The following is a 17,802-nucleotide window of genomic DNA, read 5'->3' as shown; positions in this document are numbered from 1 at the left end:
TTTGATGATAATATATATAAAATATATTAATAAGAAAATAAGATGATAATGTAAATTTAAAAGATCTAATATAAATCAAAATCGAAATGGGAGGTATACAAATACAAAATAGATTCATTTTATGATTCATTTTGAATAAATTCGAAAAGGGGTTAATATCAAATCAACAATTCAAAAGAGCCATCTTCATAATTATACACGCTATAATAATCCTCGAGTCCTCGAGGTCACGAGAGTGACAAATTTTGCCAAAATCCTTTTATTTCCGAAGAATTTTGCCATTTTCAACAATTTCCCTATTCATCTGGCCAGAGCCCTAAATTCAGCTCCAAGAATTGAATGGACCAAGTTAGAGGCCCAACCCAGTTTTGCTGGGTTAGACATTCCCTCTTCATCACTTTCATCATCCTTCTCTTATCCCATGAGAATACCATTCTTGAGTTTTGCAAAAATAGAAACTTATTGTATCTGAATTTTTAAAGGAATAGATTTAAATAACTATAAACTCTTTCCAAAATATAAAAACAACAAGCATTAAATTCGTTTCAGTGCCTAATTTATGAATATTTCTTCCTCATACCCTCTTATGTTTAAATATTTTCATGTTACTTCTAAACTTTCGCCGAACTTTCTCCCATCAACAAGGTTTTCTTTAAAAAATAAATGATCTTAAAATATAATAAACTAAATTTAAAAAAATAATAATAATAAAACTCTATTAACATGGCCGACTAATTTAGTTATTTATCACTATATAAAAAATAAGTAATAAAAAACTATGGTGTAAAACAAAGAAAAAAGTACTTCAAATGAAGGAACCTCGGAAATTAAGATCATTATCATAAAAAAATTGAAACGTGAGAGAATGCAATGAAAAAGAATGGTAAATAAAATTTGAAGCAGCCGGATTCATCATTATTAAATCTAACAACCTTTTTTTCTTTTTTTGAAGTAATCAAAGAACCATTTTCAATCTCTCCCCTTTTTTTTTCTTGAGCTGCAGAGAGAAATGAAAGAAGATACAAAATTTTCAAAAAAAAAAATGACAATTTAGCATTTACATTACATATATGTATGAGAAGAAGAAGAGGTAATATGCTTGGTATCATTAGAAGGCATAAACGCCAACACCATAAGCATTCCCAAAATCCCAATCGGAAGAAGCAGCAGCAACATCAACGGCGGCGGCGGCAACGGCGGAAGAACCAACGGAAGAATCAACAACGACGCCGCCAAACACAGCAGCACCCCTAAATAGCTCGCCGCCGGCACCAACCGCCGTGGTGTCCCCTGTGACAGAGAGCGTGAATACTCCAGCTTCCGCCGGTGTTGAGCGGCGGCGTAATAGGAAATCCTATTGGTGGAATCGGAACTGAAATTGGAATTATTGGGAGTTCCATCCATCAAAAAGTAATAGTGTTGAGTCCGTTGTTGCAAATTGAGGAAATCGTCGGGATTCGGAACTCCTTTCTTCTCAGCAGCTTCTTGAAATCCAAGACTCATTTAACTTGAGAATTCTTCAAATCAAATCAGTCGATCGAACAAGCAACTCAATCAGAGATTCCCCCAATTACAAGAATCGTAACCCTAGGATCAAACTCGATCTACGGCGGAAATGAAGAAGAACTCAGATCTGTGAAGGATGAGAAAAATTGGGAAGAATTGAAGTGAAATCGGAAAAAGGAAAGTGGAGAAAAGGGGGAATTTATGGAATGATGAGAGAGGCGATGAATGAGAAGAGAAGAGAGGGAAGAGGGGATGAATATTGATTTGATGGGGTCGTTGTGCATTGCACTTTTTTTTCCTTTTTGGAATTTTTAATTTTGATTTTAAAAAAACCACATCTATTGTGCAACAACTGCATTCAATAAAAAATATATATATTTTAAAATGTTAAGAGTTTAATTTCAATTTAATTTATAAATTTTAAAATATGCTAAAATTGACATTTGGATTTTGCTCCTATATTTTAAGATCTACATTTTTAATCTCGATTTTTTATTAAATATTCACTTTTCGTCTTAATTTCTATTAATAAATTAAAAATTATTAAAATAATTATAATTAATTGAGTTCACTATTTTTATATTTTTCAATATTTCACTTCATCAATGATTAAAAATGAGTATTTAATAAAAAATTGAGATTCAAAAGGTAAAACCATGAAATTGATCAAATTGAAACAAAACTCTAATCTTAAAAGTAAAATTGTCATTTTTCAAAATTAAATTTAAAATTTCAATTCATAATTATTTCTAATTAATCAATAGAAATTGATGTCAACAATCGAGAGTTTGTTCTTATTGGTTGTTTAAAAAATTATGAAACATGTGTTGCATACTACTTTGAGTGTCCTAATCATAATCCAATCACGTCCATGCCATGAGACACTATAAAACGCAACCCCAGGTCAAGCGAGACTACACGTTGAGATTAAACATATCAATAAATGGAGGAAAAGAAACTAACAAGGATTCCCTTAGTAACAACGAGCGAACCGAGAAGAGCCATAAGAGATGGGAGAAGCCCGTCTAATAGCACGACGGTGCAAATTTCGAAAAAGAATCATATTAAAATTTCTGAACCGAGACGTGATAGTTGATGGAACTAAAAATGTAGGTTAAAATTGTAAAATCGATGAAAAAAAAAAACTCAAATTTGAAATATAAAATTAAGGAAAGGACTAATTTGGAGGTAACTATAGCTATTTTGAATTTTATTTATTGTTTTAATTTTAACGAAAAGAAATGTAAAAGAAGAGAGAGAGAGGAGAGAGAAGGTTGGGTTCAGTGAATTTCTGAAAGGGCAAGTGGGGTTGGGGGGGGTTTAGGAAAGATGCAAGTTGCTGGTTTTGGAAAGAGAATGAAGNCCCCTTCCCCTCTTTTCTCTTTTCTCTTTTTTCTTTTTTTCTACACTTTTCATAATTTTGAAATTTAATTTCCATTTAAACTCAATTACTTACTTCTAAATCACGTCCTCAACCCTCTCCCTTTTCTTTCATTTCTTCTCTCTATTCCTCCAATTTCTTTACGTAATTAACTCTTTCCTAACTCATCCTTTTTTATGTGCTTCTTATCAACCTTCTATCTCCTTCTTATGTTCAATGTATTCAATTAATGCCCTTTTTTCGGATTTTATTCATTTTCTTTTTTTCTTTTTTTTCTTTTTTTTTTAAATTCAATCACTATAAAAGAAATATCAACGCAATGTGGATGTACCATAAATAATTTTAACTTGTTTTTTTAAGAAGTCTTAAATGTTTCTTTACTTACTCTCTAAATATAATGCTTTTAAATGATAAAATTGTTAAGAATATTTTTAAATATAATAAAATATTATTATTATCAGTGATAGATGTCTAATGATATTTTATTATATTTATAAATAAATTAGCTTATTTTTCTATATTTGAAAACAATCATTTTTTATATAATGTTTTTGATACTTTCATAAAATTGAAGGCTTCGTTTGGTAACAATTTTTTTTTTGTTTTTTAAAATTAAGTCTATTTCCTTCCTATTTTTTGTAATGATTTGCATATTTATCAAGTACAATGGTTGAATTCTTAACCAAATTCAAAAAACAAAAACAAGTTTTTAAAAACTATTTTTTTTAGTTTTCAAATTTTGACTTGATTATTTAAACTATTGATAAAAAATAGATAAATAAAGGAGAAATTTGGAAGTGGAAATAATATCAATAGACTTAATTAAAAAAAAAAGATAATTACCAAACGGAGTCAAAATGCTTGATATCAACCATTTCAACCTTGGTTAAATTAATATTGTTTCAAGTACAAGTACAAGCTTAGTTCTTTAAATTTTTTTTAGTTTGTGTATCTACTTCGTTCCTAAATTTTTATTTTTGTATTAAATGTATTTTTATAATATAAAATATGTTTAATAGATCCTTAAATTTTCAATTGTATTTAAGAAATATATATAGTTAATTTTGTGTCTAATATTTTTATACATATTCAACATTCTTTAAAATTTAGAAAGGTACCTTTAAGATTAATATTAATTAATTAATTAATATTTAAAATTTTCAAATATATTAGACACAGAATTAAACATTTTTGGTCTGGCATGGAATGTCTAATGTAATCAAAATCGTAAATTTGGGTCTTTCCTATAGAAGTAATAAATTGTTTTTTTAAAAAGAAGTTTGATGTACTATTAAATTATGGTTTTATTAATTTATTTAAATGCAACTTGGTGGTTAAAAAAAAAAAAGGAAAAGAAAAAAAAGATGAAACAAGTTGTGTAGGATAAATGTGCTTTTCAAGGATATCATAATTGGTCTATCTTAACCTTTTTAAAGGGTTTTTATTTTATTTTATTTTTTTAAAAAAAATTATATATTCCATCTAATTTCACATTGATTTCTCTATTTACTACAGATTTATTTCACATTTTGGTTAGTTGTTAGAATTTATTAAAAGTTCAGTGCATTTGTCTGTGTCCATCTTATCATAAATTTTGTTTGGCAATCTCTCGATTTTATTTTATTTTAATTATTTTATTTTGATAAGGGAAATCTCCTGAATTAACCAAAATATTCCGGAGAAAATACATGTGGTTAAGCCAATCTCTCTCCTAATAATAAGTTTTAAGTTTAAAACAAAAAACAGAATATATAATATCATATTCGCCATATCTTGGACCATACACCTATTAATAATGTTTTAATTGTGTACCTAAAAATTAGGTTAACTTCTCAAATATTATAGAAGAAAAAAGGAAAAATTATTTTAAATAATAAAATTGTTGAAAATATTTATAAATGATAGTAAGATATCAACGTCTGTTTATGATAAATGACGATAGACTACTATCCAATATCTAACATGACACAAATAGACATAGATAGTAATTTATCGCAATCTATCGTAAATAGACAGTAAAATTTTACTATATTTATAAATATTTTGATTCATTTTTCAATATTTGAAAACCATCCCTAAAAAAAATTCAAATGTTTAAAAATATTGTACTCAAATTATAAAAAAAAATTATAAAGAAATTTCTTAAAGTTATTGACAATAATAAAGTGTCTTGAAATGTGAGTTACATCTTACTTCTATCATAGTTCTTTTTTTTTCTTCTTTTTTTTTTTTGGAATATATCTATCATAGTTAAAGGTATTGTATTCTAATTATAAAAATAGTTATAAAATAAAGAAACTTTTTCAAATTATTGACAATGATAGAATTGCTTTTTACAAATAAACAATGGTAAATCTTGAATGTGAATGATATATTTACTTACCTAGGCTATCACAATGTTTATATTCAAATAGAGCATTCCATAATAGTCGAAATATTTGAGGTGTATTTATATTAACTTTTAGTCTTCATTTTAAAAATTTAAACAAAAATGATTTTATTGAACTCTCGTTAATACAAACAAAATCTTAAGATCTGTTTGGTAGGCATCTTGAAAACAAAATCTTGAAAATAAGAAATTCAAAGAAAATCGAATCTTAAAAACAAGGATTCAAGAAATTCAATATGCGATTAGTTGTAGATTCAAAAATTTAATTATAATTTAAACACATTTTCAAAATGCGTTTGAAAATATATTTATAAGCTATAAAACTAATTATAACTACCACTAAATACTAGATTGATGCTAAATTATTACTAATTAATTTATGAACTTGTTTTAGGTAAAAAATTGTATAATTATATTATTTTATAATATCATATAATATTATATATATATATATGAAATACCATATTTGTTATTTTTTTTTTGTCATTTTTAATCTAATTCAACATTTTAAACTTTTGAATTCAAAATTTGGATATACTGAAAACATTCAAAAAGTTGTTTTCGGAGTTTGCACCATTTGAATCATAGAATCTAAAAATAATTTTCAAAAATAGAATTTAGACTACCAACCAAATACATGTTTGCTGAACTCAATAAATTTGAAAACATAAAACGGAAGCTAAGTTATCCGTAGTAACTTTTCTTTGTTTTAGGTTAATTTTACAATAAAAAATTAAAATATGCAATGATAATTCTATTTGATATGCCACGTGAAATCGGCAAAAATGATGCTAACGTAAGAATTCTTCTACTTTTATTTAGTTTCCTAGATCAATTATTTTTCTAAAAAAAATCTAAAAAACATATTTTTTTTTCTTTTTTTTCTTTTTTTTAAGAAAAAGAAGCACATTATTGGTTAAAAACTTAAGACAAACTCTAAAAAAAGAAAAAGAAAAAAAAAAAAGGAAAAAAGAGGAATGTAGATGAGATGATGGGAACAGAGGAATGAGATGGGAAAAAGAGTACCACAGAAATGGAAATTTTCTTTTTTAAAAAAAGGGTATGAAATTAAATTTGGTATGATTTGAACATGTCATTGCATCGAATCATGTCATGTTTCTGTTCCTATGATAACACAATTTTATATTCCCAAATTGTCCCTCCATCCTCAACGCCATCCCGCATTCCATGACACATGTCCTTCTCATTTTCCTTGTTCCACACTAACCCAACATATCCTTCATCCTTTCCACACTCCCCCCATGCTATTACTCTCTCTCTCTATTATATATATATTTAAAATCTCCAACTATATCAAATAGATCATATGTGTTCATAGGATCAAATATTTCAACAAAACTTACCAACTCGACAATTCAAGCGTAGTTTAGTGATTAGATATCTCGATTGACTTTGACAAATGCAAATATATGCGCCGAGTAATTATATATGACTAAGATAGAGATGAATTACTTAACTATTTTGTTACTAAAACTATTACTTTTATTAAAGCGATCCAATAGTTCATTCAAGTAATTTTAATCTAGAGCAAAGATAATGTAAACAAGAAATTCATTGGGATTCAGATTCTAGAGCGTTAAAGCGTCTTTCATCACCGACGCCATGTGAATGATCTACAAGCCTTGGACTTTCATCTTCCAACTCTTTATTGAACTTTTGTCATCGACACCATGTAGGATCTCCAGTATTACGTGCATTTCGAAGTGTTATGGATTATTCAATCACATTGAGTAATTTCAATATCGAGTTCAATCGTGCATCGATCTTCGCTATCAAGTTGCGCCGAGTTGATCGTTTTTACCTTCGAGTCGCATTGAGTATCGTTCAAGAATCATCGAGTAAGATCGAGTATTAGTTCTATTGTCATCGCGTTCCATCAAGGATTTAACAGAGACTCGTCAGACGAAGAAAGGGAATTCTCATCGAACATTGAGGATTTGACAGAATATTTCTGAGAATTTTCTTCATCTTTCCAGCGTTGATCTTGAGTATTTGGGCCTAGTGAATAGTGGTTATCCCATCACTTCTTCCTTCTTTTTTTTTCAACAAGCACAAATAACATATGAAGCAAGAAAAATGAAAAGATGAAGAGTCACAATACATATGGAAATAGATGAAATTAAAGAAAGAAAGATGACATGGAAAAGAAAACAAGTAAGGATATAATCTATTTAGAACCAAAGCTCTGATACTAAAGGATAAAGGGAACTACCTCAATCACATATGAGAACTCCCCCTTATTCTAGGTGAACCCCCACAATAATAATAAAAATAATCTCCAATAAACAAGATGCTAACAACTCCAAGAAAGCTAAACATATTTGGCTTGGAAGATTAATCGATGATCAAGAAGAAAGGTGAACTTGTTCCTAACTTCAAGATTTCTAACTCTCCACAATCTTATTGATCAAACTAGATTGCAAGTTCTAAAGCATGTATTCTAAACACAAGAATAAAAAGAAAAAGCATAAAGCTTGAGAGAATAAACTCTAATAAAATTTTATTCAAATTCAAAGTCTTGTTTAAATGTGGAGATTATAGCCCTATTTAAACCAATTTAATAGACACCATGAAAGGATGCAACCTTTTACCTATATTGGCTACATTCGTCTAATACCCTTTCAACTACTTTAATAAATGTAAATTCATAATATTAATTAAATACATGGGATGTTAATAATGTAAATGAATTTGAATTTTTAGATTCATGATGGCTTTTGGATGACCAAATGACTTTTGGAGCTTCAATGGTTGCAACTCTTCACCATTGGCTGGAAACTTATCTTCAAAGCAAACATTTAATCCTTCTACAAGTCTTTTAGCTCTAGCTAATCATTGGTTCTTAGGGCATAATGTTGCCTCATGATTAGGTTGACTTGGAAAGTTTTCTCATAGATTTTCACCACGAGCTTCAATTGAGCTGGATTGAGTTTGTTGAGCTTCATTTTCCTCATGTGTTGAGCTTCATTTTCCTCTTGTAAAACTTCATCTTCTCCTATATTGGTCAGCTTCTTATCACCTATGATGGTCAACTTCTTATCAATTAACCTAATTCCAACTTATATAAACATAAACCTTAATCTTTTTGGATTTAAAATCCCAAATCTTTTTGAGAAAATAAATTTAAACCAATTATCCATAAAATTAATTTAAATTTATTTCATTCCCCAAAAACCAAAAAAAGATCCAAAACTCCTAATTTTAATTCAAATTTTCGAATTAAATTAAAATTGAAATAATTTGACATGAATCCCAAATTTTCCTTTAATCCAATTTAAATTCCAAAACTCTTCCCCAAAGATTAAAATTAAATTATCCCTTCACAATAATTCAATTCAACCTTCAACAAACCAAAATAATTCTCAAATATTACAAAATAATTTAATTTAAATTACATAGAAATTTGGGATGTCACAAAATTAATAGTCGAACAAGGATAAAGGTGATTATCTGCAAATGATTGATAACATCTCCTATAGAACTAAAAAAATGTGAAAGAGGCATTAGTTGATGAGTTCTGGGTGAATGACATGTAGGAGGAAGTGACTCAATTTGAAAGAAATAAAGTTTAGAAGTTGGTACCTTGTTTTGAGACTGAAAATGCCATAGGAACAAAATGAGTTTTCAAAAACAAATCGATCAACATGGTGTTATTATTAAAGTAAAGCCCATTCGGTAGCTTAGGGCTATGCACAAATTGAAGGAATTTACTTTGATGAAACTTTTGCCCCAATAGCTCGTCTTGAGGCAATTCAACTTTTTCTATGAATTTCATGTTTACTTAGATTCAAACTTTATCAAATAGATGTTTAAGAGTGTGTTTCTAAATGGTTACCTAAATTCCAAATCAATGTTTTTCCTAGACTTTTGTTTTATTACATAGACCATTTTTGAAAACATGCAAATCGAAAATTGACGTAGAAATAACATTATCATTTATCTTAAACTCTTCAAATTTTCCCTTAAACTCAATAAATAGGGACTCTTTATCTACATTATCTCATGGTAAAATAAATAAAAATGAAGTATCATGCGAATCATCTAACTACGAGTGAATTCCGATCTGAGTTCAACTCTTATCTTTACTAGGTTTCCTTTGCGTCAACATTGGACTTGACTTTCGTTTTGACTTGCTTGCACGGGTGTCATGTGAATCATCCAACTACGAGCGCGTGCCATTATGAAAACTCTTATCAGGTTGGCTTTCCTTGTGTTGGTCATTCAAAATATATTATTTTTTATTTTATTTATTTATTTTTAAAAATATTTGAGTTGTAAAAACTTTGATTTCATCAAATCACACATCTCACACCCCCAAATTTTGGAGGTCAACAAGGTCCTCATTGCTAAAAATCAAATAGAAGGTTGATTTAGAAAAATTTTGAAAAAGTGGTTTGATCCAAGACTTCCAATCATAAAGAGTTAAGATGCATAACATTGAGAAGGTTGAAAAGTTTGCAATCAACACAATCCTAGTGATTACTATAATTGTGGTTTGCATGGTATCATCATAGTTGTTATATTAGCACACACGTAGGCAAAAGGAACATGAAAGAAAAATGAATGTATACAAGCGACATTTATTAGGTAGTAGAGAAACGCAGTGAGTGTTGGGCCTGCACACTTGATATTATGAATTGTGAAAGCCCAAATGATGAAATGCGGGCCCTTTTTGCTGACCCAAATCATGAGCCACCAAGTTATTTTGCCCCAATTAAACTGGTTGGTAGAAAGCTTGGTTCTCCTTTTTCCACGATCTTCCAACTGATGTGCACCACGTGGAATAATCCACTATCTTTTGCCTGATGGACGGGAAAGACTTTTTTTTTTTTTTTTAAATTTCTGATGGGATTTTCAGAACAATTAATTTCTTTCTCTCTCTTTTGTTCTCTCTATCGTTTTGCAGAAAAATTTGCTAACCCTTTCTTTCTTTTTGATTATTTCGAGTGATTACTGTGAGTTTGAAGAATATGAAGAACATGCAATCTTGTAAAAGAAAAGAGAAGGAAAAGATCTACACGATGATATACGTGATTTGGCAAATGATGCCTACATCCACGGGAAAGGAGAAGAGTTTTTATTCAAGAGCTAAGTCACACTTTTTCTTTATAGATTTTTAGCTTTCTTGTAAGCTTCTGTAAGTTGTTTCTACAAATTGTAAATGATGCATATTTATACATTTGTCTGATACAAGTAGTTACAATAACAAACTGTAAAGAAAAAGAAATGTAAACGGCTTGAATATATGGTTGAATGTATGAGCTTATTTTACTTCAAATCTCCACCTTAAGCTCAACATGCAAGCTCTTCTCCTTTCAGATTTGACATGTCTTTACCCTTTTTCAGGAAGCTGGAAGCCGATCTGACCAAGACAGTTTGCTAGCTTGAGCTTCGACACTGGTTTGGTAAGCATATCAGCGACATTCTCGCTGGTATGAACCTTTAACACTTCGACTTCACCTTTTTCTATTCCGTCTCTTACAAAATGATATTTAATATCTATGTGTTTGGTCCTTGAATGGTATTGAGGGTTTTTAGAAAGATGAATGACACTTTGGTTATCACAGTAAATCTTTACTACTGTTTGATTAATACCAAAGTCCTTCATCAACCCCTTTAACTATAATGCTTCTTTTATTGCTTCTGATAAAGCCATGTATTCTGCTTCTGTGGTTGATAAAGCTGTGATTGACTGCAAATTTGCTTTCCAACATAATAAATTTGGACCATATAAGAATAGATAACCTGTTAATGATCTTCTTTTGTCTTGGTCACCTGCAAAATCTGAATCAACATATCCATATAGCTCTAGATCTGTTTCTTTTGTACTTTGATATGTTAATTTTGACTGTTTAGACCAAATTAAGTATCTTAATATCCATTTTGTTACTTCTCAATATCTTTTTCCAGGGTTAGACATGTATCTACTGACAAGACTAGTGCTGTAGGATAGGTCTGGTCTAGTAGATATCATTAGATACATTAGACTATCTACTGCTTGATTGTATGGAATTAATTGCATTTAAGTCAAATATTCTATGTCTGTTTCCTTTGGTGAATTAATAGACCTAAGAAATCCTATCCACTTCTGGAGTTTGAGTTGTTTTGAATCTCATGTTACAACCCTCCGAGGGATAACCGTTGTAAAACGACTAGCTTATGTCGCCTAAAAATGACAAGCAGGCACAACATAGGAGTCTCATGGTTCAAACTAATGGAAGAGACCATAGGATACATTGACACACATCCTTCATCCACATACTATGTACTACTTCCCTTATTCACCTTTGTATTGACCCATGCAAACACTTTTCGAATGGAGGTCACTCCCAGGGAGACAAGAAGCCACGCATGAATTTCACGATGTGAACTCTTAGGGCCGTGAGAGCTAAGAACAACATATCATATATGTTATTAATCTCCCCATGAAGTGTTCTATTTTTTTTGGGTAAATATTTACTTAGGTATATTTCGGCTAAAAAAACAACAACCTAAGTCTAGGTGATTTTCCAAGTATAACATTTATATTTCGATTTAACCTATGATGTCTAGGTGATAAACCAATTTTAAAACCTCACACCGCTCACACATGCTCATAAACTTGGGTTAACAACGCTCAATAATTTGGCTATAATCTCCAGGTAGTAGGTGTTTCGCAAGTCGTCAACTTAAGTACCTCCAGCCTTAGACAGGATTATAGACCGATTGAGTTTGTAACCAAAGTTTAACAAGATAACAACCTATTTTAACTATTAAAACAAGTTGTTATTTTTAAACCCTAGATGAACATGCATCTTATCTTTGTTATAGATTTTAAATATCTAATTCATTTTATAACACTTTATAAAATATAGACACACTTCTAATTTATAACATTCATCAAGTATTTCATAATTTAATATCACATTTTATTAAGCATGAAGCCCAACACATGCATACTATATATTATAACCGTTTATAACATATTTTCAATGCATGTGACATGCTTCTTATGGTAGGATTTTAAATCTACATGGCATACTATATGCACATATAGGATTTATTTAATTATAACATACATTCATAATGCATAAATAATTAAACACACACTGACATGGACCAGTTTTGATATCATAAGCAAGTAAACAATCTAAATTATTACAATAGTAATTATAAGTAGCCTCTAAAAGCAGGGACTTCACGAACAAATTTGAACACCCACATCGGACATCCAGGGCTCCAAAATGGGCTTAATCAGTCAAATCCCTACTGAGTTGGACCTTCTTGACTCGAACTGGTTGCATCAGTCCATTTGAACCACTGGTCTGTTCGCGCGCATGCTTTATGGGCTGAATTGAATAGCATTGCAATGCTATAAACCCAGCGTTGCAATGCCACAGGCTTTTGCTTCTTTTCTGGGTTGTCTGAAGAACAACGTTGCAAGGCTCCAAAGGCAGCGTTGCAATGCTGCAAGGCAATAGCTTCTTCTGTTGCAACCAGCTGCTGAGGTTGCTTCGATTTTTCTTTAATTACAACCTAATTTCTATTGACCCTAACAAATTTGTAGACACTTAATCACACATTAAGGTCCACGAAAAAAGAGCTAATTACAACAATTAACACTGAATTAAAGAGAAATCTTATGCCAAAACTGAAATTATCCATATCAACATCCATTTTCATACAACTTATGAAAATCGGCCGCCAAGTTAAAGTTAACACGAATTGAGTGCTTAAATCATACTCTGATACCAATTGATGGTGTTGACATTCAACATGCAGAAATAATTATGATCTTAAGTACTCTAATTCTATTAATTTCAGCAAAGAAACATGCATGTTCAATAAGAGTAAATAGGGTTTTGAAGTCATACCTTTGAAGAACTCTTCAATCTGTGAATTCCAACTCAAATTTCTTCACCAACAGGTTGTAGACCACCACTTGATCTTCCTTACTATTCTCTAGGACCTTAGATTGGATTGTGGGATCCAAAATATGCTGTAAAGGGAATTTTGAAGAGTTTTTTTTTGGGTGTTTTTTAAGAACAAGAGAGAACTCTTCTCTCTCTTCATTTTCTGAAAATTACATGTCCAAAACTCAAAAAATTCCATTAAACCTTGTTTCTTTTAATAAACAACAGCATGCAAGATCAATTTCTTGATAAATTGACACCAAGAAGACATGTAATTTGAGTGAAAAGTGAGTTGGTCAAGTTTGGAAAAAACCACCAACTTGTTTCTTCAATTTTCTAAATTGATTTTACATTAAAATCAATTGAAAATTTGAAATTGGAAATTTCAAAAAATAAAAGTAAGTTAATTCAATAATTAATTTTTAAAAATTAAATTAATTTAATGTCAAATATTAAATTAATAAAACATAAATTCCTAACATGAATCCCTATTCATGTAATTAATATTTAAATCATATTTAAATATTATTCAACTCTCCAAATTCGTTTAATTCGATAAGTTAAATGTTTAATTGTATCATATATAATTAATAATTCCTGTATTTCGAATTTGAACATTTCAAATTCTCCCATCACTCTATTTTAAGGTGTAATCCATTTGTGAGCTAGTAGGGGGATCTAATGAACCTATTGATCATGGGCTCCAATGATCCAATATTAACCGGCTAAACTCTTCAACCTAATTAACCAACATTCGTTAACTACCAGGTCACTCCACTAAAGCCCAATAGTTGTATTCCCCTCATTGTAGATATAATTATATCCATTCGATATAACCATAATCAGTAAGTCAATCTTTTACATGCTATTCATAATAACAGTTGGGTCAAAAACTGTTTTACCCACAAGATTACATCTTGCTCAATAAGTCCTACTGATCCTCTAATGAATAATTGGTTTGTTATTCAATCATCAAATCGAGTCTCTCTTAGGCTAATAAGAGGGTAGGGCCTCTTGTTCAAGACGCGAAGCCAATACTTAAAAGCGGGTAGGAGTGAAATTCGTCTTGCACCCTATATCCCCAACTATCTACCTGGTCTTACCCTTGAAATGGGGGGCTTATTGAGTCGACGTTGTTGAGCTAACCCTTACCTATGCAAATCTAAGGATAATCTCGATAATAGTTAGCTCAGGATTAAGGTCAAGTTACCTAGATCATCGCTTTGAAATAGTCAGTCTTAAACAGTAAAAAAGTTACAAAGTAAGAGTGACTTATTTCTTGGTTCTTAGTCCGGTCTTATACAAACTCTTTGCATAGGATGTCTCCACTTGCATGTCTTCACATGAACGATTCAGGATCACATCGTTTGTACTAAATTAAAGTAGGTCACATCCAATAGTGTCCCCAGAATAAGGTACCTAGCCTTATCCATATACTACAGACCATTTTGGCTATTTACTCAAACTTGATCCACTCTTATGTCTCCACATAAAGTTCAAGTACTCATGTAATAGTCATGGATCTTAGTTTATTGGATTTAGTTTATTTCTAAAAAGAAATGAGCAATTCATACACTCAATAACAACTTTATTGAATAAACCTCAATAACATCTTTGTTGATAATGATAACATAATAAGTTTATTGTTTACAAACCATGAGTTTTAGGACATAAAACCTAACAGTTAAGAATTTTGAATTTCATAATGTGTATAAGCAATGTTTAGAAGGGAAAAATGTGCATGATTATATTGTCTTTGATGAAAAGCTTTTTAGGAAAGGAAAAATTTGTATTCCTAAATGTTCTATTTGAGAGTTATGGAGCCTTTTGGGGAATTTAAAACATGTATAACATGTTGTGTGAACATTTTTATTGGTTGAAAATGAGGAAGGATATAAATAAAGTGTGCAAACAATGTTTCAAATATAAGGAGGCTTAAGTCTAAGGCACAACCACATGGTCTTTACACATTTTTGGACGTTTCTAGTGAACCTTGGGTTGACATTAACATGGATTTTGTTCTAAGACTACTAAAGACTGTAAGACATCAAGATAGCCTTTTTGTGATCGTTGTTAGGTTTAGTAAGATGAATCATTTCATTCATTTAACAAAATATATGATGCTACAAACATAGCTAATATTTTCTTTAGGGAAGTGGTTAGATTGCGTGGAATTCCGAAAACCATTGTTAGTGATAGAGATGCTAAAATTTTAAGTCATTTTTGGAAATTTTTGTGGAGGAAATTGGGAACTAAGCTTTTTTTTTTTCAACAACTCCTCACACACAAATTGATCGGCAAACTGGGGTGGTTAATAGAATATTAGGGGCTTTGCCTAGGTCACTAATTTCTAAAAATCTCAAGTCCTGGGAGGATACTCTAACTTTTGTAGAGTTTTCTTACAATAGAGCAATACATAGCAACACTCATTATTCACCTTTTGAGGTTGTGTATGGCTTTAATCCATTAACTCCTTTAGATTTGTCACATTTTCCACCTAATATGTTTACTAGTGATGCAACTATTTCAAGGGTAGAGTACATTAAAAATTTGCATAAAGAAGTCAAAGAAAAGATTGGAAAGAAGAATCAAAAGCTTGTTAATAGAAAGAATCAAGGGAGAAAGCAATTTACTTTTAAACCCAGAGATCAAGGTTTGGGTTCATCTTGAAAGGAAAGGTTTCTACATCAAAGGAATTCTACAACCAAGAGAAGATGGTCCATTCAAGAGTGATAGAGCAGATCAGTAACAATTCCTACAAACTAGATCTTCGAGGTGAGTATAATGTAAATTCTACTTTTGATGTGACTGATTTGACTCTTTTTGATGTAGGGAATGAAGACCTTGATTTGAGGACAAATACTTTTAAAGAAAGGGGGATGATGGAAATGCAACTATTGAACCATTTTATGTACCCGAGGGAGCAATTACAAGAAGCAAGACAAAGAAGATTCAAGAGTCTTTAACACTACATCTTCAAAAGCTAGCAAATTCACAAGAACTGACATATAATTTGAGCCCAAATTTTTATATAACGTTAATTTAATGAGTCAAAAAGAGAATGACATGATGACATTGAAAAAGTCCTACAATTTGGAAGATGGCATAGATGTAAAAAGAAAAGTATGCAAATTTTGTGAAGAAAGTGTTGTCAAGTGTGCACTGCATGAGAAAAATTAAGTTTGCCATCTTTTAGAGAGTTATTTCAGATAATCTGGAGACTTTCTACTTTTTTAGTTTTGCATTTTGAATAATTAATTAGTATGTAGAGTTTTAAGTTGCTAAGTCTTATTTTCTACAATTTGCAATTAATTATATTTGAATGTCTTTTGAGTTCTTGGTCCATGCACGACCTTTTAGCCTAAAATGGTTTGGAGTTTCCTTCAAAACCTAGATTATTGAAATTAAAAAGGTTGTACTTATTCAACCCCTTTGGTGTTGTCTGTTTTTTCAAATCTTGTTTTCGATTCGATGTTCAAATCAATTCATTGGATTAGTTTTAATCAAGCTAATTCTGGAGTGAGTTGTCTTAGGATCTTAGAGTGACCTTCGTAGATTCTAAGTTCGATTTAAGAGTTATTCATCCTTCTAACTATACTGTTGGTTGGAATCAATTAGTTAAGTTAGTTTATTTGTGAGAGTTTGAAAGGATACTAGAAGGACCTCTAACTTTGCATCCATTGAGCATTGTGGGCATTTATCATGTACTCACTGCGTATAGGCTCACTGGAGGAATCTTGCACCATGCTACATGCATATGTGAAACTTTGAAGATCAACATTGAAGGGAAAATAAAATGGGTGCATGTTGGTCGTGTTTTTATGGACGGTAATATTCAATTATATTTTCTGGCATATGTAATAGTTGACAAGGAGTCAAATTCATCATGGACATATTTCACGAGACACCTTTGAAATTGCATAGGTGAGGATCCGAACATGGTCATTTTTTCTGACTACCACTTTACTATCTCTAAAATAATAGATTGAGTCTTCCCAAATGCATTCCATGCCTTGTGTACTTACCACTTGAAAAACAACTTAACAACACACTTCAAGGATATTGCAATTCTAAAGGTTTTTAACAATGCAGCGAGAGCATATAGAGAATCCGAGTTCCATATGTTTTGGGAAGAAGTACATTGATTCTGGGATGGGATCGTGACACATTACCTAGATAATGTCAGCTTAGAATGATGGACCCAGGTACATTAGACTCAAAGAGGGCATGACAACATGACACACAACAATGCACAATGCTTCAATGCCCTTATAGCTGAATAAGACTCCTACCAATTATACCCTTGCTTGAGTTCATTATAAAGAAGCTCCAAGCATGGTTTTTTGAAAGCAGAAACCAATAATCTGCATGTAGGTCTTTATATTTAGACTACGTGGAACAATGAGTGGCGGTAGAGTTTGAGAAAGGTAGATGGTACCAAGTAAGCCCAATTGATTTTCATACATTTATTATCAAGGATGAATGCTTCGAAGGTATCGTCAACATACACATACGTGAGTGCATGTGCAAAAAGTTTGACTACTTGGAGATTTTATGCTCACATGCAATTGTCGCAGCAAGGTTGAGGAACTAAACCCTTGCACTCTTTGCAA

The 17,802-nt window shown here is 30.9% G+C and overlaps 1 protein-coding gene across 1 annotated transcript; it reads right to left on the bottom strand.

The window, feature by feature from the left end:
- Positions 1 to 884: 884 nt before the first annotated feature.
- On the bottom strand, positions 885 to 1,820 carry LOC120067713 (ARGOS-like protein). Its single transcript, XM_039019263.1, has one exon. The coding sequence runs from the start codon at positions 1,501 to 1,503 to the stop codon at positions 1,063 to 1,065; it is 441 nt and encodes a 146-aa protein (XP_038875191.1). The 5' UTR covers positions 1,504 to 1,820; the 3' UTR covers positions 885 to 1,062.
- Between the last annotated feature and the right edge of the window lie 15,982 nt (positions 1,821 to 17,802).

The sequence above is a fragment of the Benincasa hispida genome, chromosome 12, assembly GCF_009727055.1.
Source record: "Benincasa hispida cultivar B227 chromosome 12, ASM972705v1, whole genome shotgun sequence".
Lineage (NCBI taxonomy): Eukaryota > Viridiplantae > Streptophyta > Magnoliopsida > Cucurbitales > Cucurbitaceae > Benincasa > Benincasa hispida.
Note: the sequence above shows the minus strand (reverse complement) of the source record. Positions and strands in the feature narration are given on the sequence as shown.